The sequence below is a fragment of the Ornithorhynchus anatinus genome, chromosome X1 (assembly GCF_004115215.2).
Source record: "Ornithorhynchus anatinus isolate Pmale09 chromosome X1, mOrnAna1.pri.v4, whole genome shotgun sequence".
NCBI classification, from domain to species: domain Eukaryota; kingdom Metazoa; phylum Chordata; class Mammalia; order Monotremata; family Ornithorhynchidae; genus Ornithorhynchus; species Ornithorhynchus anatinus.
The window spans coordinates 80,335,862-80,359,544 of NC_041749.1; the positions used below are offsets into that span (position 1 = coordinate 80,335,862).

Consider the following 23,683-nt stretch of genomic DNA (forward strand, 5'->3'; position numbering starts at 1 on the left):
TGGAAGAGAGGCTGGTGGGGAAGATCAAGGGCAAGGCTAGCGTGGGAGGAAGGTCAGAGAAGGAAGCCTGTGAGGAAGATGGGGGAAGCAGTAGGGAAAAGCCAGAGGAGGGAGGTTGGTGGGAGAGAGGAAGACTAGTGGGAGAGGCCAGGGGAAGGCTGAAAGAGAGACTGGAAAAGAGGCTGAAGGAGAGAATAAGGCTGGGGAAGGAGGGAGTGAATTTATGTCCTGGGCCAGGGAGAGAGGCCAGGGGCCTCTGCCTCCTTCTTACTCCAACCCAGCCCTCCTGGAGGTTGGAGTGAAAAACTGAGTTCCAGAAAAGTCGAGGCTGAGACTGGTTTATAGTCCATCTGTGGGGTGAGGATTTGGGTTAGGGATCTGACCCTGGGGCTATCCTGACAGACTGGTGCCCAAGTTGACCCTAGGTGCTGCCCTCCTGGCTGGAGGGGGGGCGTTGGGGATGGAAAGGGGCTGGATCAGCTGCTTCCCTCCAGTGTCTCCTTATCCCTTCTGTGCTCTATGGGGATGGGGGAGGGGACGTGTGCTGATCCCCTCTTCCCCGCCCTCCCCCCTACACAATGCCTCTTTCATGTTGTGTCCTCCCCCCCCCCCCCCCCGCCCACCTTTGATGTTTGGTGAACAATGCGGTGGAGCCTGGGGCGGCGGGAGGGTGTGGGGGGGAAAGAGAGATGGGGAACGGTGGGGGGGGGGATTAGGGAAGGCCGAGCCCTCAGGGTATGCTATGAATCGGGGTACACTGCGGGTGCAGAAGTAGAGTCCTCCCTCCCTGTCCCCGGGTAGGTTCTGCTGGGCACCAATACCCCTTTCCTCTCCCCCATCCGTCGGCAGAGAGGACCAAATTCGGGGGGCGGGGTGTGTGCGTGGGCAGGGGGCAGTCTGGGAGTTAGGCCCAAGACTCCTCTCGTAGCAGTTCCCATCTTCCCCAAATCGGGGAGCAGTCGGCCCCGCCTCCTTCGGGAAATTTCCGCCCCTCGGGCAAGGCCCTCCCTCCCTCCGCCCATCCCCTGCTAGCTGGTTCCAGGCAGTGCCCAATCCGGGGCCTCAGTTCCGCTCCCAGCTTCGGGAACCTTTGTAATTGCCCTGATTCATTAGCGCACGCGGTCCGGGTGGCTCAGTCCCTGAGACGATTTAGCAAGCGGGTAAATCTGGGATCAGGCGGGTCCTCCCTCACACCCCGGCCCTGTGGTGCCCTCCCCCCTCCCCCACCCACCATGGGAAGGAGCGTGGCTTCGTGGAAAGAGTACGGGCCTGGGAGTCAGGGCTCGTGGGTTCTAATCCCGGCTCCCCTACCTGTCTGCTGTGTGACCTTGGGCCGGTCACTTCACTTCTCTGGGCCTCGGTGACCTCATCTGGGAAATGGGGATTAAGACTGCCAACCGCCCCCCGCCCCGGATTACCTTGTAGCTACCCCAGCGCTTAGAACAGTGCTTGGCACATAGTGAGCGCTTAACGAATACCATTATTAGTATATTATTACATTATATATTAGTAGTAGTATGATCGTTATTATTAACGGTCTTCGGGGCTGGTCCGGAGAAAGCTCGGTAGAGTCGGTTGGGCGGGCAACCGTCGCGGTGCAGTGTTCTCCTCCCGCCTGTTGGGGGCAGCATGGAACGAGAGCTAAACTGGGAGGAGGAGGAGGAGGAGGAGCAGGGGGGCCTGGGGGTAGGCCTGAGGGTGGGCCCGTCGGGGCTCCTCACCTCTCTTCTCAACCTGCTGGTCCCCAGGAGTGGGGCTCCGTGGACAGCTGCGTCCAGGCTACCCTGGCGGCCCTGTACCCGCCGTGGGAGGCCTCGGCGGCCGTACTGCTGGGCCAGGTGCTGGCTGTGGTGGAGCGGGCCTACGCAGGAGACGGGCTGCGCTATTTGCTGGACTTCCTGGTGCCTGGTGGGCGCGTCCTACAGTTCATCCAGCAGCACGCTTGTGTGAGTCCCCGAGGGCGCAGAGAAGGCATGACGACCGAGGCCTGAAACCCTGCCTTATATAAGCCCCGGGTGGGGTGGCGGGGTGGCGGGGGTTGCGGTACTTCTGCCCCAATCCTACAGACCATTAGGTTAGACCCAGATCTAGGTCTAAACCAAACCCGGCCCTGGTCAAAACCCCACACCTAACCCTGACGATGGTGCCGTTTCTCACCCTCACCGTAATCCTCGCTCAGACCCTCACCCCGGCTCTCATCCTAAAGTCTCATGTCGATCCCAACGTGGGAAGTCTCGTGGGAAGAGCCCGGGCTTGGGAGTCAGAGGACCTGGGTTCCCATCCCGACGTTGCCTCTTGCTTGCTGGGGGAACTTGGGCAAGTCACTTCACTTCTCTCGTCATCGGTTGCTTCATCTGTAAAACGGAGTTGAAATACCACTTCTCTTTTCCCCTCGGACCGTGAGCCTCATGCAGGACAGGGACTTTGGCCGATCTGCTTATTAGAGTGTACCTACCCTGGCGTTAAGTACAGCGCTTGGCACGTAGTAAGCACTTAACTAGTACCGCACTTATTGTTATCAGGCCTAACCCTAGATTTAAAACCCCTCACCCAGTCCCATTTTACTAGTAAATCAGATGGATTTCCCACCCCTAACCCTAATACACAAAGCCCTATGTAAGGTCTTGGGTGGGCATGAAGGCTGGTGGACCTGTGGATGAGGGGAGGACGGGGGAAAAACCAGACAGGGGTCTCGCTGGAGCACACGTCAAGTGTGAGGGATGACTCCCAGGGACTCTCCTGACAGCCCCGTCGCCCAACTCCCCATCTGAGAACTAACCCCTCCCCCCCGTCCTTTCCTCCAGGGTCAGTACCAGGGCCGGCTCTTTGCACATGCCGGCTGGCCACTGTGCCTTGGAGAGCAGGTGGTGGTGCAGCTGGCCTCATTGGACTGGCGTCTGCTGCGCCCAGGTGATTTCTACCTGCAGTTGGTTCCCTTTCTGCGTCGCCGACCTCGCCTCGTGCTCACTTGCTTGGCACCCAGTGGGCACGGGGCCCGTCAGTTGCCGTTGCCCGAGGCTACGTACTCTGCTGTCTTCACAGGTCCTTGGCTGGGTTCACTCAACGCAGGGCGGGCACCAGGGGCAGGGGCCCTGCACTCTTGCCTGCTGGCAGTACCTGATGGGCAGGTGCTACGGGTGCCCTGGGAAGAGGTGCTGAAGCCCTGCTTCTTGGATGAGCCAGGGAGGCACCTGGTAGAGACACCCAGAATCTCCCCTGGCACTGCTGTAGGTGCAGTCATGTCCCTTCCTGCCCCCAGTTCCTCCAGCCCCCAGTCTCTCCCAGACGCAGACAGGGACTCTGCCTCAGGGACTCTGAAAAGCCCCACCCAACCCCTTCCCAGTTCTGGCCCTGGTCTGGGGAGCCAAGGAGGCTCTAAGGAATCCATCCAGCAAGGGGGACCCCTGATATCCACTACCACTGAGACCCCAATGGTAGACAGCAGAGCTGAAATGTCACGGCCTCTGGGAAAGGAGGATGGGCGGGACCCCGAGGGCAGCCGGGATGCCGATGCTCCTAGAGCGGGGCCTCTAGGCACTTGTGGCCATGCTGTGGACCAGAGGTTTGCCCTGTGCAGCCTCAGTGATACTGAGGAGAGCCCCAAGGGCAGTCTGCCACCCTCCAGAGCCGCCGCCATCGCCCCCACCCACACTATCCCTCCCCGAAGCCTTGAAGCCTCTGCCCATGAGGCCTGTGGCCCAGCAGGTCCAGCAGAAGCCCATTCCGGAGCACCCCAAGGGACCGGGCAGCAGGAACTGTTGTACATAAACCCCTCCAACCCACCCTCTGGGCAGAGAGACCGCCTCGACCCCAGAGACCCCAACAGATTGTCAGGATCCGGAAGAGTAGCAGAGTTCGGAGAATTGGAGAAGCCGAGCCAGCCTACCCTGGTGATGGCACTGCCCTCAGATGGGACGGGTGACTCGTCAGGTGAGGGGGCCTTGGGTAGCACAGATCAGCTAGGACGGGCCCTGCCAGCTGTCTCACAACACACCGATCCCCAACTGGTCGAACCAAGTAGGCCCCTGGCCCAGAACAGAGAGGAGGACAGGGAGGGGGCCGGACTCTGCCAGCCTGTGGGACCCCCATCATGGAGAGACTCCAACAGTCCTGGGCGCAAGCAGCAGAGAGGACAGGACAACGTGGGTGTGAACCCTGGTAGTGCAGCCCGGGAGTCGGAGAGCCCAGACATGTGTCCCCTGATCCCATCTGGAGCCGGAAGCTGCTCCACCCAACTTCCCAGGAACTTTGATGATCCAGAGCAGAAGGCAGTGTGTGAAACACCCACTTTCCCAGGTAACAGGGTGTAAGGCCGGGCTATATTGTGTTCAGAAATACAAGGTCTGCAGAGAGAGGTGGGTGGGGGCAGGAGTCAGGAACAGGGACGGGGCAGAGAGAGGTTGTTGGGGCAGGAGTCAGGGGCAGGGAAGGAGCTACAGACATAAGTTGGGCCCACAGGGCTGAGCACTTGGAACTCTTTCTCAGGAGCCTGCCCAAGCGGGCCGAGTGAGCAGGCAGAGTTTCCAACCCTTGACAGCTCCTCCTCAACCGTGCCCATCATGGCCCGGGACCTGCCTGCCGACCTGCTGGCCAGCAGAGTTGCCACTCTGCCAGGTATAGGGAGAGGACTTAGGGGTGGGATCAGGTGGGCACCAGGACAGTGTGGGCCACAGAGCCTGGAGAAGGGAATGAGGGCAGTGTCTGTATGTGTGTTTGGGGTGGGGGTGGATGGGAGTCGGGGGTGGGCAATGAATGGGGATGGGAAGTTGAGGGGGGTTGAGAGAAGGATGGGAGAGAGGCTGTGGGGGAGTAGATAGTAGGGTGAACGAGAGATCATGGGAGTAGTAGGGTCACTGAGGGTTGCCTCCCCACAGGGACCCGGGACAAGAGTGGCCGTGCCGTGGTGCTCATCTCTGGGCACAGCCCTGCCTGGAGCAGCCCTCACTGCAGTGCCCATCAACTGGCCCGCCTGCTCCTCTACCTGTATAGCATCCCCAGGTGGCGGCGAGAGGAGGGAGGGAGGGGCCGTGGTTGGTTGGGGAGGGACAGGGGACAGATCCCAATCCTCCCCCCCTCCTTCCTTTGCCCCAGGCCAGAGGTGCAGGAGCTGGGGCTGACTGTGCTGATGGATTTCCGCCGCTGCTGCCCACCTGGCTCCACCTTCTTTTCTGCGCTTGGGCTCCTTCAGGTCAGCCATACCCAACTTTGCTCCCCTCAGGCCTCCAAGTCCCCATCCCCCAAGCCCCCACCCCAACCCCCCATCCCCCAAGGTATACCCTGACCTGCATACCTCCAACTCCCACCCTGCCCCCTGCCCGGGACTCCTGAGCCTCCCCTGTTTCCAAGCCCCTTGGCCCTTCTTTCCCCCTCACCCTCTTCTGACCTCTCTGATTGTTCCCTGCCTCTGTCTCGTGAGACTCTGGCTGTCTCTTGAGGTTCTAGGTATGGGAGCCCAGAATTGCCGGATCTGGGTCTCTGCTGAGACTTGGGGTGGTGTTGGGCAAGCAGTGGGGCTGGGCTGGCTCCTCTCTCACCCTCTCTAATTCTTCATGTCCTCGCTGCCCAGGCTGACAGGGTGGGGGTGATGTGGAATTTGCTAGGAACTGATGGGAGTGGGCTGGGATGGGCACTGATGAAGTAGGGGGTTGGCTGGCAAATGTGGGGTGGGGCCTGATGAGGGAGCGTAGGGACCTGGTGGTGGCAGGACAGGCCAGGGGTTGACGGGGTTGAAACAAAAAGGAATGGGGAAGAACCAGGGCTGAGAAGTGAGGTGCTGTTTTGCAGGAGATGAAAGCTGGCTGTGTGCACAAGGTGCTGCTTCTGGGCGTGATGCAGGGGGACAAGCCCCGTGGCCTGCAGGTACCCAGGGAGCAGGGGCTGGGACCAGGTGTGGGAAGAGGATGGGCACTGTGGGATTGGTGCTTACGATTCCACCACGGGGACATTGACCCAGACCTGCCCTCCAGGCCCTGGCGCTGGCACCGGCCCGCTACCACCGCCACCACCGCTGCCGTCTCCGGTGCCACACTTAACCTCTCTCTCCACTTCCAGCTGGAGGTGGTCCCATCCTGCCGGGCCCTGCTCCACTTCATCCCTGGCCCCCAGCTGCCCTTAGAGCTGGATGGGTCCCTCCCCTATGACCACGATGCCTGGCTTCACTTCCGCACGGTCAGTGGAGGAGGGTGGGTGGGAGGGGCGGCCCCTGCTCAAAGCCCAAAAGATCTCTTGGGGGACAGTGGGATGGCAGGCACCCCTTCTGTGCCCAGGGATGATGAACACCGCTGGGGTCTAGAGGATGTGGAGTGAAAGGAGAGTGGGGAGAAGGCAGAGCTAGGGAATGCTCCCCCTGCCCTTCCGAGCAGACCCCTTCCTGGGCATTCATCAGCCAGAGGGAAGCCCCTGGCCAAGCCCAGGAGGTGGGGAGGGGCGGTGAGGGTTGGGAGGCCCAGCACCTGCTCTGCTCCACATCCCCAGTGCTTGGAGAGCCTGCTGCAGAGCTGCCAGGATGTCTGTGCTCTCCTCCAAAGTACCATCAAGGCTGTGGCCGCTGCACCGGAACCGGAGGGGCCGGGGGTGAGTGTGCCCGTCTGATCCCCGCGCCCCCCCCCTCCCTCTCACCCTGTAAGGTGAAGAAGCAGGTAGCAGCCGGGATGGAAACCTTGACCTAGAGTGGTGTTGCCTAAAGGCTCCAGGCTCCTGCTGCCTCCACAATCTCCCGGAGAGCCGGTCGAGGGAGTGAAATGCCAAGGAGTCCGGGGAAGGAAGCGGGGCTGTGAACCTGGCCGGCCCAGGAGGGAATCTCCAGGCACACTAAAATCTGGCAAGGAGGCTGGGGCTCAGGGACCAGACTGAGCTAGCTGTGGCCATCCTAGGGATGTGGGGTTAAACTGCTCCCCTGCCCCCCACCAAACAAAAGGAGGTCTACTCTCCAGGGTGCCCTTTACCCCTTCCCCCCGTACCCTCGCATCTGATTATCCCAGTAGCCTTGCGTCCATTCCCCCAGCTGGGTCCTCTGTCCATCTCCAGGCAACGGGCCAGCCGCCGTTGGGTCCCCAGGCGCTGATACAGAGGGTGCTGGAAGATCCTCGGCTTGGGCAGCTGCAGAAGGAGGGTGGTGCCACATTGGCCCGACTGAAATGGGGGCATCCCGCTCTAACCCAGAGCCCAGACTACAGGTGGAACCCGGGGTGGTACCACATAGTGGGAGGAGGGAGTGGAAACATGGGGAGGCACATGGAGGAGGTGTGTGATTAGTTGGACTTCAGCTTCTCTGGGCCTCACTCTTTGCTCTTTCACCTTCCAAGTTTCTGGGCTTTCCCTGTTTGGTCCCCAGCCTGGGGGCCTCTCTGCTGGGACTGAGTGGCGGGGTCCGGGTCGGGGTCAGGCTTCCTATGAAACGGCCCTGCCTGCTGTGTGCCAGGTCAGCGGTGGACATGGCTACCCAGCTGTATGGCCAGGTGGACGTGCTGCTGCACCAACTAGTTACACTCTGCAATCGACGCCTGCGGGCACTGGAGCTGGCACAGAAGCTGGGAGAGCAGGCGGGCGCGTTGGCTGAGGTAGGTTGCCTTCCCCGACAGGGCCCCTTCCTTGGGGTCCTGGCTCAGTTGGCTTCTCCCCAAGAGGCTGGACAAACATCCCGGATGCCAGGCCACACACAGGACAGAGCTCTCAGTCAATCAGTTAATTAACCAGTGATACTCATTTTTTAAAATGGTATTTGTTAAGTGCTTACTGTGTTCCAGGCACTGTATTAAGCACTGGGGTAGATAGAAGCTAATAATAATAATGTTAATAATGTTGGTATTTGTTAAGCGCTTACTATGTGCCGAGCACTGTTCTAAGCGCTGGGGTAGACACAGGGGAATCAGGATGTCCCACGTGGGGCTCACAGTCTTCATCCCCATTTTACAGATGAGGGAACTGAGGCCCAGAGAAGTGAAGTGACTTGCCCACAGTCACACAGCTGACAAGTGGCAGAGCTGGGATTCGAACTCATGAGCCCTGACTCCAAAGCCCGTGCCCTTTCCACTGAGCCACGCTGCTTCTCCAAGCAGCTAATCAGGTTGGACACAGTCCATATCCCACATGGGGCTCACAATCTTAATTCCCATTTTACAGATGAGGTAACTGAGTCTCAGAGAATTGAGGTGACTTGGCCAAAGTCACCCAGCAGACAAGTGGCAGAGCTGGAATTAGAACCCTGGTCCTCTGACTCCTCTTTCCACTAGGCCACACTGCTTCTTTTGACCACTTACTGGGCACTTACTGTGTGCAGAGCCCTGTACGAAGCACTTGGAAGAGTCCCGGAGTTGGTAGATGCGATCCCTGTTCTAAAGGAGTTTTCAGTGTAATTGGAACAGGGAGGCAGGGTGGACAAGACCTGGGGCCCATTGGATATAGGTTTCTAGCCTGAGCAGTGGGATAGGCCAGGCTGAGGTCTGACACCCCCCCTCGCACCCCCACTTCCCAAAAGGCCACTTGTTCTTCTGGCCTCTCAAGCCCCAAAATGTCTCCCTGGACACCTGGTGGCTCTGCAGGTGAGCAGCTGGGGAACAGAACCAAGCAACTCCAGGTACAGGAGGCAAGTGAATATAAAGGCATGTATCTAAGAGCTGTGGGGATGGGGTGGGGTGAGTATAAGTGATTAGGAGGGTAAGGACTCAAGTACATAGGTGACACAGTGGGGAAGGAAAATAAGGTGGGGGGATGAGAGGATTAGTCAGGGAAGGCTTTCCGGAGGTGATGTGATTTTAGAAGGATTTTGAAGGATGACAGGCCTGTTCCTGTATTAAAGCCTGCCCCTTGGAATCCTGCTCTTTGTGAATCCTTTATCAGTCGATCAGTAGTGTTTATTGAGTGTTTATTCTGGACAAAGCACTGTACTAAGTGCTTCGGAGAGTACAATGGAATTAATAGGCATGATCTCCACCCTCAAGGAGCTAGAGTAACCTTCTGGTTGCCGTGGATTTAAGTGCTTTAAGTGCCTCTAATCCCAGCTCCACCACTTGTGTGCAGTGTGACTTTAGATGAGTCACTTAACTTCTCTGTGCCTTGGTTACCTCATCTGTAAAATGGGAATTAAGGCTGTGAGCCCCATGGGGGACCCGGACTGTGTACAACCTGATTGGCTTGCATCTACCTTAGCATTCAGTACGGCGCCAAGCTCTTAACAGATACAGTTTTTAAAAAGTTCATAGTCGAGGCAGAAGGGAGGGAGAATAGGGTGGGGAGATGAGAGGTTAGAAAAGGCATCCTGGAGGAGATGTGATTTTAGTAGGGCTTTGAAGATGGCGAGAGTGACGGGCTGTCATATGTGAAGGTGGAGGGCGTTCTAGGCAGGAGGGGGGCATGAACAAGGGGTGGGCAGTGAGAGAAATGAGATCAAGGCAGAGAGAGAGTAGGTTGTTAGAGCAGCAAAGTGTGTGGCCTGGATTGTAGTGGGAGAGGAGTGAGGTTAGGTAAGAAAAGGAGAGCTAATTGGGTGGTTTAAAGCCAGTGGTGAGGAGTTTCTGCGTGATGTGGAGATGGATGGGCACCTCTGAGGATCTTGGAGGAGTGGGGAGGTTGCGCATTATGATTTTTTAGAAAACTGATCCAAGCAGCAGAGTGAAGTATGGACTGGAGGGGGCAGAGGCTGGAGGCAGGGAGGTCAGTCTGATGCAGTAGTCAGGATGGGAGTCTTAGGGAGATGGGTGAATGGTCCCATTCCTCAATCATCCCTCTTGGCTAGTCCCAGCTCTCCCCCAACCTCCTTCCAAGCCACCTGGCTATTTCCTGTACCCTTCACTACCCTCAGTGGAAAAGGGTCCACAGGCCACTGGACAAATGCCCACATCTCTGGAGTTGCTTGGTGCTGTTCCCCAGATGCCCACCTGCAGAGCCACCCAGTGTCCAGGGAGCCATTTTTGGGCTCGAGAGGCCAGAAGAACAAGTGGCCTTTTGTGGGGGTGGGGTCAGCCCTCAGCCTGGCCTATCCCATTACCCTAGCCAGAAACCTGTACCCAACCAGCCCCAGGTGTTGTCCACCCTGCTTCCCTGTTCCACAAGGGCCCATCCCATTTGCTTCAGTGCTCCCCGCTGGGACTCCTTCGGCTCCTTGTCCTCCTACCTGCTCCCCCAGACCCACCACAGCTCTCCTGCCTCCCATCAGGTGAGCTCCTGGATAGAGCAGGTGGGCCGGCCGTGGCTGGACAAGCTGCCCAGGGATGAGGAGATGCTGCTGAAAGCCCAGGACACCTTCTGGGAGCTGGACCGGGCTGCTCAGGTAGGGGGCAAAGGACCAAATCAAGTCAGCAGGGAGGCAGAGGGAAGAGACCCACCAGGTTGGGGGAGGGAACTCGGTCAGGTGGGGTAAGGAGGGGGTGAGGAAGGGGCTGGGGAGCAGTGGGGTATAGAGGGTGTTGAGACCCTCGGGTCACCTGGTGGTGAGGTGGGATGGGGGCCGGGCACCAAACAGCAAGTTGGCACTTATCCCAGTGTCCATCCCTTGGCAGCTGAGTGAGTCCGGCAGGGTAGAGGCCAAAGGGCGGGATGTAGAAGTGGACAGTATACTGGGGCGAGTGCAGGGAGAGGAAAAAGAGTGGGTCTAAAACTCCCCTTGCCCTCATCCTGTCCCTGGCCCTCACCCTTTCCCTCACCCTCTCCCTCACAGAAACACTGTGGCCCAGCTGAGGCAGCCCTGGCCCAACTGTCTAAGTGGGAAACAAGCGAGCTCGGTGAGTTGGGGGTCCCTGGAGCCCATCTCCTCTCTCTGCGGGCACAGCAGAGTGACTTTATGGGGGCCTTGAATCAGCAAAGGCAGCGACTAGGAGACGCAGTGCGGTTCTTCCACCTCCTGGACCAGGTGAGTGAGGAAAGGACCTAGGACTGTGCCCGCCCACCCCGCCCACCCACTCAGTCCCCAGAGCCCACCTCACCCTGGGGACATGCAGTAGGTCCAGGGAAAGAGAGGGGCACAAGTAACTATGGCTCAGTCTTTGGTTCCTTGGTCTTTGAAAATCTCCCTCTCCCTCTCTGGATCCGAGCCCTTTCCCCACTTCCCCTCTCCCCAGTCTGCTATTGGAATGCTAAAGAGGCAGTTCCACACTGTGTCTGCCCCTTCCAGCCCTTCTCCTCCCCTCTTCCTGTGGGGTGGACAGACTCCTCAGTCCCCTCCCATTGGGCCTCTCAGCTCCCTGAGTTCCGTAGTGCTGCTGCCTTCCACCTGCTAGGTGGGCAGCTATTCTGCCAATCCCTCCAGCCTCTCCACCCCTCTCTGTTCGGTGAGTACTCCCGAGATGACAAAGTAGCCGGTCTGGTGGGCAGAGATCGAGCACTGTGCCTTAGGGTGGGGTGGGTGTCTGGCGTCCCTTGGGTGCTGGCTCGTGCGGGTCTAGAGAGGCCCTGTCTAGGGGGGATGGTAACAATACTAATAGTAATAGTTGTGGTACTTATTAAGCGCTTACTCTGTGCCAAGCACTGTACTAAGCTCCGGTATAGCTAGAAGATGTTTAAGGTCCCACATAGGGCTCCCAGTCTAAGTAGGAGGGAGAACAGGCATTTAGGATGTTTAGGGGAGGCCTGAAGGAGGGAGTTCCTGCCTCCTTCTCTCGCAGTTCAACCTGCCCTCCCGTGCTTCCCCCTGCCTCCCTCCCCCATAGGGCCCAGGGCATGGGAGAGACTCACACGCCTCTCCATCTAGGACCGGTTCAGAAGCCCCGAACAGCAAATGTCTTCAGAGTGTGGGAGAGGTGGGGGGGCAGGCAGGAGGGGATCAGAGAATGGGGCTAGGGCAGCAGGGCATAGTGTTGGGGTGATCGTTGGTCCCGTCTTCAAAAGGTTGGGGGTAGACCGTGTGCGGGAGCTGTAACGACGGGTGTCCCTCTCTGTCTCTGGGCCTCTCTGCCTTTCACTTGGCAGTGGGGCATGGGGCTCGGAGGGTGCGGGTGTAGGGGGAGGGAAAGGGAGGGAAGGGCGAGGGTTCCCCCCAGGAATCCAGACCCACCCCTGATGCCCACCTCTCTGGCATTGCAGGCACTGGCATGGGCACAGGAGGGCCAGAGGGTCCTTGCCGGGCTCAGCGGGGAGGATCCTGGATCTACATCGGAGCTGTTAGCTGGACAGGGTGCCCAGCGCCCCACCCCTGGCCCGGCTCACTTCCACGAGATGGAAGCACTGGCCGGCCAGCTGGGTTCTGGGCGTGCCCTCCAGCAATGCCATGTTGCCTGGACAAAGTGCCAGGACACCCAGGTGGCGGTGGAGGCAGCACTCATAGCCCAGCAGGTCCTGCCCAAGAGTGACAGGCTCCATGGGGATCCCCACAGTGGTGGTGGCAGCAGCAGCAGCAGCAGCAACAGCTCTATGGGCTCCATTTCCTGCCTCCTGGGGGGGGAGGGCAAGGAGAGCCAGTTCACCGGCTCAGCTGGGGTTCCATGGTGCCCAGGGAAATTGCCCTTAAAGAAGACACAGAGCTTCGAGCTGGCACTGAGGGAGAAGCCCCAGGGCAGATGTCATCGGACTTTGAGTGAGCCCGTCCATCATGGCAACGTGGGGGTCACCATCCGGGGGTTGGAGGTCAGCACCACCCGGCTGGCTCGTCCACCCCACTCTGAGCCTCCTGACACCCACAGGGCGCTGCCCGGGGGCACCACTTCCAAGGCCAAGAACCCTGGCAGGTAAAATCGGCAACAGAACCACGTGAGACTGCCGATTTCCGCCTGGCTGGGGAGGTGAGGGGCGGGCGGGAAACGATTTGGTTTGGTTTGAACCGGGTCCTTCTGGATCTTGCTGGGTTCTAGCTGGGCCAAGTGATCCTCCCCAGGACCGAGGACCCTACCGAGAGTGGGCCCGATCCTTTAGGGGAGCTGCAGGTGGGACAGCCACTGAGCCCAGGGAGGGAAACGGCAAGCCAACGACTTACCGGCTCACCACTTCCACCACCTGGCGGTGCACTGGCCCTCTGACCCCTGTGGCCCCATGCTCCTGGTTGCCCCTTCGCCCCCTGTTCTCCAGTATCTTCCAGGCGTCCCCATGCCCACCTGTCCCCTCTGTGTACCTCTGTCCCTGCCTAGGCTTCAGCTGATTATGGAGGAGATGGTGGCAACGGAACGGGAGTACGTGTCAGCCCTGGAGTACACGGTGAGGAACTACGTGCCTGAACTGGAGCGGCCAGACCTGCCCCAGCCACTGCGGGGCCAGCGTGCCCGCCTCTTTGGCAATCTGGAGAAACTGAGCGATTTCCACCGCAACTTCTTCCTGCGGGAGCTGGAGAGCTGCGCTCAGCATCCCCTGCGAGTCGCCAATGCCTTCCTGCGTCACGTAAGGCCCCTCCCCATCTCCCCCTTAGCCTGTCCTCCCTTGGACCCAGCCCAGCGCTCAGGACCCTCTGCACAGTGCCCATGTTTTCTGGGCTGCCTAAGGGCTCCATCCTGACTCTGCCCAGCAGTCAGTCCTAACTGGGCTTCACCCCTCTTTCTTGCACCATGTGAGCGTGCCAGCGTGTCCCATTCATTCATTCATTCATTCAGTCGTATTTATTGAGCGCTTACTGTGTGCAGAGCACTGTACTAAGTGCTTGGAAAGTACAATTCGGCAACAGATCTCACCCCAGGCAACCATCTGGCCACTTCTGACCTTCCCCACCCACCCCACCACTCCTTTCACTTCCTCTCCCTTCCCCTTCCCGATTCCTCCCTCCCCAACTACCTCAGCCCCAACCTCCGCCCCAACCTCTGCACTCTTCCTCTTTCCATCAGCGGTTGGGATGAGAGGGGTGGTTGAGGTGGCAACGTCCTGATTCGTCCCAGGGTCTCACCCTGTCCATCTGTGTCCACAGCGGGAGCAGTTTGGGATGTATGCGCTGTACACTAAGAACAAACCCAAGTCAGATGTGCTGATGGCCAGTCATGGCAATGCCTTCTTCAAGGTACCTTTGCCTGGTGGGCAGGGTGGCTGGGGGGTGAGGGTCGGATGGGGCGGGTCCTGGAGCATTGTGGAGGGAGGAGGGGCGAGGGTGCTTCCTCCAGCACCCTGACTCGTTAATTTCCCGCCACGTCCCCAGAAAAAGCAGCAACAGCTCGGGGACCGCTTGGACTTGGCCTCTTACCTGTTGAAGCCAATTCAACGCATGAGCAAGTATGCGCTGCTGTTGCGAGAGCTGGCCCGGGCCTGCGGAGAGGGACGAGAGCAGGGGCTGGAGCCCGAGGCAGGGGCAGGGCCTAAGTCCGTCTGGGGATGCAAGGATAAACTGGCCACTCTGCAGGCTGCCCACGACCTCGTCCGATTCCAGTTACGTCATGGCAATGACCTACTGGCTATGGATGCCATCAGTGGCTGTGACGTGAGTCACTGGGAGAGGAGGAGAGGGAGGAAGGAAGGGAAGGAGAGAGGGAGGAAGGGTAAACAAGCACCATCAGCAGCACGATGGCAAAGACCAGGATGAGCCCACTGTCCCTGGGATGGTTCCAACTGAGGGGCTCAGGCCCCCGAGCACCCAGAGAAGATTGGCTCCCTGGGCTCCCTCGGAATGGACCAGCCTGCGACACAGAAACGTACCTCAGGGATATGCTCCTGTGGTGTTGAGAACCCATCAACTTTCCAATCTGGTCTGGGCAGATTCCTTGGCCCTCTTGGGCGTCTCTCTGGGCCCAAGAACTCTGGAGCATTCTCGAGCCTTTAGAACAACCACCAGGATCCCTGGGGTATCCTCAAACTGCTTGGTCTCCTTAAAGCCCTTGCTTGGGCCCTGGATGTAGAACAGTCTGGATTTACGGGGCCTGCTGGACACCCCCAGGGCAGGGGGGAGACCTGAGACAGACTGTCTCTGACTTGAACCCAGCAGTTCAGGCAGAATTGGTTTCTTTCCTGACCCTGGTGGGGTGGGGGGGAGGGTGGTAGAAAATTGTCAGGGCAGATGTTTTCCACTCCCTGGCAGTGGTGGCCGTAAGCCTACGGCTGACCAACCTTGGGCCTGGCCCCGGCAGGTGAACCTGAAAGAGCAGGGGCAGCTGCTGCGCCAGGATGAGTTCACCATCTGGGGGGGCCGCCGGAAGTGCCGACGTCGGGTCTTCCTCTTTGAGGAGCTCGTGCTCTTTAGCAAACCACGCCGCGCCCCAGCGGGCACTGAAGCCTTTGCCTACAAGCGTTCTTTCAAGGTGAGAACCTTCCAGCCCTAGTCCTGTCTTGGCGTTCCTGACCCAAACAATCAATCAGCTGTATTTATTGAGTACTTACTGTGTGCAAAGCACTGTATTAAGCACTTGGGAAGGTACAGTATAACAGTCACATTCCCTGCCCACAATGGGCTTACAGTTTAGGGCCCAAGACCCTGCCCTCATCTGTGGCTAGGCCTTTAATAATAACCACTGTGGTGTTTGGTCAGTGCTCACCATGGGCCAAGCACTGGATTAAGCATTGGGATAGAAATAAGTAGTTCAGGCACGGGCCTTGTCCTGCCTGGGACTCACAAGCTAAGAGGGGAGGGAGAACAGGTATTTTTACCTCCATTATACAGATGAGGAAACAGGCCCAGGGAAGTTCAGTGACTTGTCCAAAATCACACAGCAGCCCAAGCAATGGAGCCAGGATGAGAACCCAGGTCTCCGCCTCTATCCCTCTACTCTGTCCCTTGGGATTCCATCTCTAACCACTGCTCCGCCCCCCACTCCTCCCCCGCCGGCCTGGACCCCCCCTCCCCCCATCCTATCTCTGTAGACGGCCGACATTGGTCTGACGGAGAGTGCGGGGGACAGCGGCCTGCGCTTCGAAATCTGGTTCCGCCGCCGCAAAGCCAGCGACACATTTGTGCTGCAGGCAGCCAGTGCCGACATCAAGCAGGCCTGGACCATGGACATCTCCAGTCTCCTCTGGAGGCAGGCCGTCCGCAACAAAGGTACCTGCCTCCCTGTCGCTCAATCAGTCAGTCGATGAGTGGTATTTATTGAGTATTTACTCTGTGCAGAACACAGGACTAAGCACCTGGGAGAGTGCTGGAGGGTCAGTAGACCCACTCCCTCTCCTCAAGGAGCCTTCTTCCTTTCCCTGTCACCTTCGGTGAAGGCCCCTAAAATCCACACTCACCACATTTCCCTCATTGAGCCCGATGCCCTGAATCCACAACAGGCCTAGTGCCGGCATTCCCAGCCTAGCCCCAAGATGGCCCCTTCCTCCTCCCCCAGAGCTGCGAATGGCCGAGATGATGTCCATGGGCGTGGGAAACAAGCCCTTCCTGGACATCACACCCAGCGAGGCGGCCATCAATGACCGGTCCGTAGACTACATCATGAAGGGCCGAGGTGAGGGGGCAGTTGGTGGGCTAAGATCGGTGGGCAGAGAGGGAAACGAGAGAGCCCTCTTCCCCTCCTCCTGCCCCCCGCTCCCTGCCTCCTGCCCACCCAGGAGGGCCTGAACTATAGGGTACCATATCATTTCCAGGTCCACGGACAAGGGCATCCATTGCGGTGTCCCTGTTTGATCACTCCAGCCCTTACCCTGGAGCCCCATCCTCTCTGCCCACCAGTCCATCCTCCTGCTCCCTCCTGGGGCCCCTTAACCTCCATCTGAGCGGAGACCCTGCCCTCCTGGCACTCGGGCGTCCCCTCTGCTCCACTGCCTGCCTGGAGGAGGATGAGACGGAGCCTGCGACAGAGATTGGCGGTCAACCCTCCCTGAGTGTGTACCTCTGGGAGCGGGGAGTGGGAAATGGTCGGGGGAGGAATTGTGGGGAATAGGCCGGGAGTTGGGGGTGGGGGTGGGGGTGGGGTGGGGTGAGGCGTGGAGCCAGCCTGTGCCCACGTTGACCTCAAATCTCTCCACTTTGCTCTCCTCCAACCCCCCTCCCCCCCGCCCCAGCTCTTGAGGGCTTTGAGATTTCATCCCAGTCCCCATCAGCCAGTGGTTCCACTGGCTCTGACAGCAGCTGTGTGCCTGGCCTGCCCTTGGGCAGCAGCTGTGAGGAGCAGCTGACCTCCCAGCCGGAGAGCAGATCTTCCTGCAGCCACAGCCAGTACATCTCTGCGGTGAGAATCCCCAGGCTGCCCTCTCCGGGACACTTCTCCCCCTTCCCAGTCCCAGACTTCCCTGCTCCAGGCCCTCCCCCCTCCCCTCGGCCCCCCCACTCTCCAGGGCCTCGGAGCTCCACAGAGGACTCCTTAACAAGGGCCAAGTCCCTTGCCAGGCCCAGGGGCCCCGGGAACACCCATCGTTGTTCCTGGGGGCCGTTGCAAGAAGCCAACCTGGCTCCTATGTGAGGGCTGCTGATGGAGAACAGCAGAGGGAGGGATTGGGGATGGAGGCCAAGGATGTGGTCGTGACAGTGCCTGGGACTGTTGCAGGTGTGAACTTGGCCTCTGCTGGCTTAAATAGGAATCCTGGGTCCTGGCTGCCGGTGGCCTTGCAGAAAGGAGCCCCCTCCCAAGATCTGCTCTGCTGTGGGGGCAGGGTGTCCCAGCCTAGGAAAGGTGCCCACTCCCCTCTGATTTCCCTGCCCTACGGCAAAATGTTTCTCCACTGCTTGTTTCGCTGTTGCTCTTGTTTGTCCTGTTTTGATGTCCTGTTTTTGATGTTTTGAGCAGCCAGGTGGCCCCGGAGCTCCATCCCTGCTGGGGAGGGTCCATTTCACTGTCCATCCCTGCTGGGGAGGGTCCATTTCACTGTCACCGAGTATGGGGAGGGAAGGGAGAGGGAGAGGACACACTTGTGGGCCCTGCTCTGGGACCGAAGACGTGTGCTGGGGAAGTTGGGGGAATGAGAGCTCCCCAGGTCAGAGAGCCTGTCCATCAGCCAATAGGCAGGCAGAGAAGTCCAGCCCCACCTCTACTTAGAGCAGAAGAGAAGAGTATTGAGTTTCTAAGTGGGGCAGGGAGCGGCGTACTCCTAGTAGTCACTGGCAGTGGGCAGCTGGCCAGGACCTGGTTGGCTGACAGACCCTTCTCCCTGCTGACCTGAAGTCAGTTCTTGCCCCCCGGGAAGGGAGCCACAGCCTTACCTCTGGATCCTAGCTTAAGCCCTCACTCTGTGATGCAGCCCTGCCTCCCAGTCCCACTCCCAAAGACTCCAGTTCCTGCCCTGCCCAGGTTTCTCAGGTGCTCCTGGGGACCCCTTCTCACAGTGTTTCTCTTTTTTTCTGTTGCATTACCATTCCATTTTCTTTGCCTTTTCCTCCCTTAGGGGAGGAAAGGAAGAGAAGGGTGGAGTCTCCGAGGGGGGTTCTGGGTAAGCGGAAGGGCCAGGTTGAGGTTACTCTTCCTTCTGGGTTCCTGGGGGCCTTCTTCCTTGACCTATCTTGCCCTGATAGGGCCTGTTTGGGCTAACGAGCCCAGCAATAAATGTTTTTTTTTTCTCCTTGGATGAGATGTGTTTCAGACTGATCCTTCTCTCTAGAGGTTAGGGGTGGGAGAGGGGAGGAGCGAAGGGAGGGGCGAAGGGGTCTCTTGTGCTCTTGGTTTCGTATTTTTTTCATGAAAATAGGACAGAGAGGATCAGGCGCACACCCCTCTTCCCCAGCGGAGTTAAAGCACTCTTAAAGCAGGTGAAATCTTTAGAATATGGTCCAAAGAGCTACAGTTCCAACACGTCTAAAAGAGTTAAAACGTAGCTCAGGTACAGTTCAGTTATGACAGTCAAAAGAATACAGCCTAAGCAGTTAAAATTGCGGAAACAATTCAAACTCACTTAAAAGCCAGTTAAAACAATCCCTGGGCGCTTATATCTCCGGCAAATCCTTACTGAAGGTGGTGTGGGAGACAATGTGGGCCAGCCCCTTCTTGATGAGCAGATGAATGCAGCGGCTGTACTTCTGGGCCAGTGGCAGCGTTAGCTGAAAGACCAGGTATCACCCCCTCATCAGTACCCTGGTAACCACAGGTACTCCCTGGTTATTGCCCAGAGCCCCAGCTCCGCTCCTCGGATGTACAGTGATGGGCTAAATCCTCGGCCGCAGGCTGGGCTGGGCCGAGCCCGCTTCCCTTCCCGTCCCCCAACCAGGCCAGTCCTACAGCTGGTTTGTTCTGTCTTGGGGCCGGGGCAATGCTTGACTTCCCCCCCTCCCTCAAGCCCAACCCCTAGGGTCTCTCACCTCCACCCATTTGTGCAGATGCTCCTGAGTATTCTTGTCATTCTGGAAGCCAGGAATGGTCAGCAGATTGGTCACAAATTGTTTGGTGGTGATGTCCAGGGTCTGATGAATAAACTACAGGTCAGTACAGAGTCTGGCCCAGAGGGCCTGCCCTACTCCGAGGTCATGCCTGCTGCAGAACCACCCAAGGATGGTTAGAAAGCAGCAGATCTGGTGAGATTGACCTGGCAGCCTGAATGGCTCAAGAAACATGAGGTTCCTCAGGCAAGTGCTCCCAGGGCAGCAGCGGGGCAGTTAGCCAAACTCCTGCTCAGGTGTCCCCGGCCCTGCGAGGCCCTCTAGTCACCTCCTTAGAGGGCCTAGTTTCTCATGTCTCCTCCCGCACCACTCCTTCCCCATCCTAATGGGTTATTCTTGCTCTCTGTGGGTGAAAGAGATGGAGAAGATGGGAGGGGGTGTGGGTTGAGGGGGGGTGGCGGGGCTTTGTCCCATCTCTTGGGTCTCAGTCCTGGAGTGCCTCCTGGTTTTGTGGGCAACATCTCCCAACCTGTGCTAGCAGAAACCCTGGGGCAGCAGGCGGGGGCAGCTCTTACTTACCCAGACCTGGTGGGTCAGGACCACCACCTTGGTGGTGATAATTATGGGGTCCCTTTTCCGGATGGACTCCAGGATGATGTCAGTCAGGAAATGGTGACACATACGGGCATAGAATATCTCCTCTCGGGACAGAGAGAGATTCAGGAAAAGTGCCTCTGCAGAGAGAAACCAGGTCCTATGAGCTAGCTCCAAGGCTATGACCCAGCTGCCGCCCCCCAAGGCACTAAATAGTCTAGGGTCCCTCCGGTACACTATTTCCATGCTGTGTCCTAGAGAGAGCCCTTGGAAGGGCTCTTCATATCCAACAGACAATTACTCTCCCCCGCTTCAAAGCCTTATTGAAGACACATCTCCTCCAAGAGGCCTTCCCTGACTAAGCCTTCCTTTCCTCTTCTCCCATTCCCTTCTGTGCTGCCTCGACTCGTTCCCTTTATTCATCCCCCCTCCCAGCCGCGCAGCACTTAGATACGTATCTGTAATTTTATTTATTTATATTAATGCCTGTCTCCCCCTCTAGACTGTAAGGTCATTGTGGGCAGGGAATGTGTCTGCTATATCGTTATATGGTACATTCCCCAGCGCTTAGTAGAGTGCTCTGCACACAGTATGCACTCAATAAATGCGATTGACTGACTGACTGACAATGGGATGCCTGCCAGGAGAGGGACTGTGGAATTCTCCCCGCCCGCTCCCCGCTGTTCCAGCCTGCTCTCTCAGTTTGCAAGATGGATTCAGTGTGGGTACAGCTCACCTCCCCCTGCCCCGTAGTGGGTCTCCAGGGTAGTCAAAGGTGTGAGCCTAGGGAGACTGGCTCCTCACAGGCTTTGGGGGCTTTGAGAAAACTACGGGGAGCAAACTACGCCCGAGCCCCAGCTCAAACCTTTCCTCGGAGTCACAGCCATGTCTGGGACCAGCAGGGGGCTGTAGATGATGCTCTCTTGGTAGTCCGTGGGGTGACCATCATTCCCCATGATTGGGGGGTGGCTCACTTTGAGGATAGTTCCCAACTTTAGTCCAGCTGCTGCTGCAAGGGCAGATATTTCTGCAACAGGAAGGAGAAGACTTGGACGTTGTCTCTGACTTCTGTCAGAAGGCTGGTCACTCCCTAAATCTTTTCAGGGAGAGAAGGTGGAGTGAGAAAGCTCGTGCTGTGCTCTGGCGTGAAGCCCAAACCCCTAGGGTGTGTTTGAAGCCCAAGATGAAGGCTGGGGAACAGAACGGGGAAGTTGGACAGAGCGAGACAGGAAGCGGGGTAGATGGGGGGCATCTTTCTGGAGATGAGAGTCGGAAGAAGGGATGAGAGAGTGGGAGAGTTTCCTTGCCGGGGCCCTGCCACCACATAATCACCTCCACACTGACCCCAAGAAAAGGGCTTCTTTTGGCAGGTGCCTAAGATTTATCTGCTAATTTAAATAGGTCCCGGGATGAGAAGTGGAAAGAGCACGGGCCTGTGAGCCAAGGGCCCTGGGTCTAATCGCAGCTCCGCCACATGTGTGCCGTGTGACCTTGGGCAAGTCGCTTCATTTCTCCAGGCTTCAGTTTCCTCATCTGTAAAATGGGAATTCAATACCTGATCTCCCTCAGCTTTAGCCTGTGAGCCCCAGGTGGGACAGGGAGAGTGTCCAATCTGATGAATGTCCAATCTCCCCAGCATTTAGTACAGTGCTTGGCATTATTATTTTATAATTATTATTATCGTCGTCGTCGTTGTTGTTCTTAGCCCAGAGGCCCCAATACAGAAGACGGGGGAGAATTGAGGCCACGATTTCCCTGGCTTTCCAGGAGGCAACCTCACAGTACAGTGCTCTCCACCCAGTAAACACTTATTTAATAAACACTCTGACTACCACGTGGGACTGCTTGCAGTGAATACTCACTTTTCTCAAAAGGCTCTTGCCTCCCCAGGGATGTCAGAGAGATGGATCTTGTTCCAGGGAATTTCAGATTGAATTTCTGCTCCAGGCCATTGACTTGGAAGCCAGGCTTGAATAAGGGTGCTGGCATCTCTGGGGTAGCGGGTTGGACTGTCCAAGGGATAATTGTCAGGTTTGGTTGGTAGGCCACCCCAGGTGTGGGAGTGAGGTTCATAGTGACCCCTGCTGAGGCAGACTTCACAGGGATGATCAGCCTCTGAAGGTTCCATTGTTCGTTGTTAGCCATGCCCCGATCTCTGATCAGGGTGATAACTTTCTGCATGGGAGTAGTGAATACAACTTGATCAGGGCAGCCCTGGGGGGCGTTGCTTCTGGTGTAATCCTTGAGGGGCGGAGCCAGGCGGAGCCAGCCCTGAGGAGCAGCACCTGGTCTTGAGTACGGGGGGTACAAGCCAAAGGAATAGGTTCTGGTCAGGTCCACGGATATAGAACTGGCAGATGGCTCATCCTCCCGGGGAATCACCGCCTTTTGACTGAAGCTGGTCGAGAACGTGCCCGGGAGGTCCACCGGCACACCGGATATGGGCTGAAAAGGAGAACATACATCCATCCTAATCCTCCTAGACCTCTTACCTGCCCGAGACACTGGGGACCACCCTTTTCTCCTGGAAACTTTATCCAACCTTGGTTTCACTGACCCTGCCCTCTCCTGGTTCTCCTCATTCATTCATTCAATCGTATTTACTGAGCACTTAACTATGTGCCGAGAACTGTACTAAGCACTTGGGAGAGTACAATAAAACAGAGTTGGTACACTTGGCCTCCTTCACGGGCTCCTCTTCTGCCTCCCCCCCTCTGACAATGAGGCTTCCTCAAGGCTTAGCTCTGGGCCCCCTTCTATTCTCCATCTACGCCCGCTCCCATAGAGAACTCATTTGCTCCCATGGCTTCAACTACCATCTTTATGTAGATGATTCTCCAATTTACCTCTCCAGCCCTGACCTCTCTCCTTCAACTGGACTCTCACATTTTCTCCTGCCTTCAGGACATCTCTACCTCGATGTTCTGCTGACAACCCAAATTAACCCATGTTCAAAACAGGACTTCTCATCTTCCCAAGTAACTCCCGCTCTCCCCCGTTTTTTCCATAACTGTAGACAACACCACCATCCCCCCTATTTCACAAGCCCATAACCTTGGCATCATCTCTCTAGTATAACACACATAGTCAATCTGTTATCAGATCCTGTCAGTTCTACCTTCACAACTTTGCTAAAATCTGCCCTTTCCTCTCCATCCACTGCTACTCTGCTGCTCCAAGCATTTATCATATCCCACCTTAATAATAATAATAATAATAATAATAATTGTGGAATTTGTTAAGCACTTACTATGTGCCAAGCACCGTTCTAAGTGCTCAGGGAAATACAAGGTAATCAGGTTAGACACAGTCCTTGTCCCTCACGGGGCTAACAATCTTGATCCCCATTTTACGGATGAGGTACTTGAGGCACAGAGAAGTTAAGTGACTTGCGCAAGGTCACACAGCAGACATGTGGCAGAACTGGGATTCGAACCCACAAACTCTGACTCCCAGGCCCGTGCTCTTTCCACTAGGCGTGCTACTCCTCTAGACTTGTGACTTCATCTTGACTACTGCATCGGCCTCCTTGCTGACTTCCCTGCCTTTTGTCCCTCCCCACTCCATCCTTACTTCACTCTGCTGCCCAGATCATTTTTCTTAAAAAAAAGTTCAGTTCACATCTCCCCACTCCAGTGGTTGCCCATCCACTTCACATGAAACAGAAACTCCTTACCATTAGTTTTAAAGCATTCAAACAGTTTGCCCCCACCTACTTTATCTCGCTGATCTCCTACTACAGCGCAGTCCTCACACTTCACTCCTCAAGTGTCAGCTTACTCACTGTGCCCCGATCTCATCTTTCTCGCTGCTGACCCCTTTACCATGTCCTCCCTCTGGCCTGGAACACTCCCTCCTTCATACCCAATAGCCTATCACTCTCCCCATCTTCCAAGCCTTATTACAGTCACATCTCCTCCAAGAAGCCTTCCCTGATTAAGCCCTCTTTGCCCAACTTCTCCTTTCTGTGTCATCTATACACTTGGATCTGTACCCTTTAAGCCCAAAAAGTATGTA

The 23,683-nt window shown here is 57.3% G+C and overlaps 2 protein-coding genes across 2 annotated transcripts in view; one reads left to right on the forward strand and one right to left on the reverse strand.

Annotated features, from left to right (window-relative positions):
* The first annotated feature begins 1,629 nt into the window (after positions 1–1,629).
* PLEKHG4 (pleckstrin homology and RhoGEF domain containing G4) lies at positions 1,630–18,327 on the forward strand. The gene is made up of 23 exons (XM_029051098.1): positions 1,630–1,686; positions 1,749–1,946; positions 2,805–4,296; positions 4,486–4,614; positions 4,875–4,998; positions 5,092–5,188; positions 5,785–5,859; positions 6,052–6,168; positions 6,475–6,573; positions 7,027–7,175; positions 7,421–7,559; positions 10,154–10,267; positions 10,655–10,846; positions 12,016–12,656; positions 13,053–13,299; positions 13,817–13,906; positions 14,042–14,320; positions 14,964–15,134; positions 15,694–15,871; positions 16,158–16,274; positions 16,414–16,650; positions 16,831–16,997; positions 17,313–18,327. The coding sequence occupies exons 1-23, from the start codon at positions 1,630–1,632 to the stop codon at positions 17,316–17,318; spliced, it is 5,115 nt and encodes a 1,704-aa protein (XP_028906931.1). The 3' UTR covers positions 17,319–18,327.
* A 172-nt stretch (positions 18,328–18,499) lies between these two features.
* The window catches only part of KCTD19 (potassium channel tetramerization domain containing 19), a 42,253-nt gene continuing 37,069 nt past the window's right edge, over positions 18,500–23,683 (reverse strand). Inside the window, exons 12-16 of the mRNA XM_029050006.2 lie at positions 21,529–22,111; positions 20,532–20,693; positions 19,652–19,806; positions 19,055–19,156; positions 18,500–18,796 (exon numbers count right to left, since the gene is read on the reverse strand). Coding sequence (XP_028905839.1) covers positions 18,683–18,796; positions 19,055–19,156; positions 19,652–19,806; positions 20,532–20,693; positions 21,529–22,111 — 1,116 coding nt within the window. The 3' untranslated portion in view covers positions 18,500–18,682. The remainder of the gene's footprint in view (positions 18,797–19,054; positions 19,157–19,651; positions 19,807–20,531; positions 20,694–21,528; positions 22,112–23,683) is intronic.

What these genes read in the sequence shown, in the direction of transcription:
- PLEKHG4 (XM_029051098.1), top strand. Translation starts at nt 1,630, where the DNA reads ATGGAACGAGAGCTAAACTGGGAGGAGGAGGAGGAGGAGGAGCAGGGG. An exon ending in CCTGGCTTCACTTCCGCACG is followed by an intron (nt 6,169 to 6,474) that starts GTCAGTGGAGGA and finishes CCACATCCCCAG; the next exon opens with TGCTTGGAGAGCCTGCTGCA. An exon ending in TCTTCCACCTCCTGGACCAG is followed by an intron (nt 10,847 to 12,015) that starts GTGAGTGAGGAA and finishes CTGGCATTGCAG; the next exon opens with GCACTGGCATGGGCACAGGA.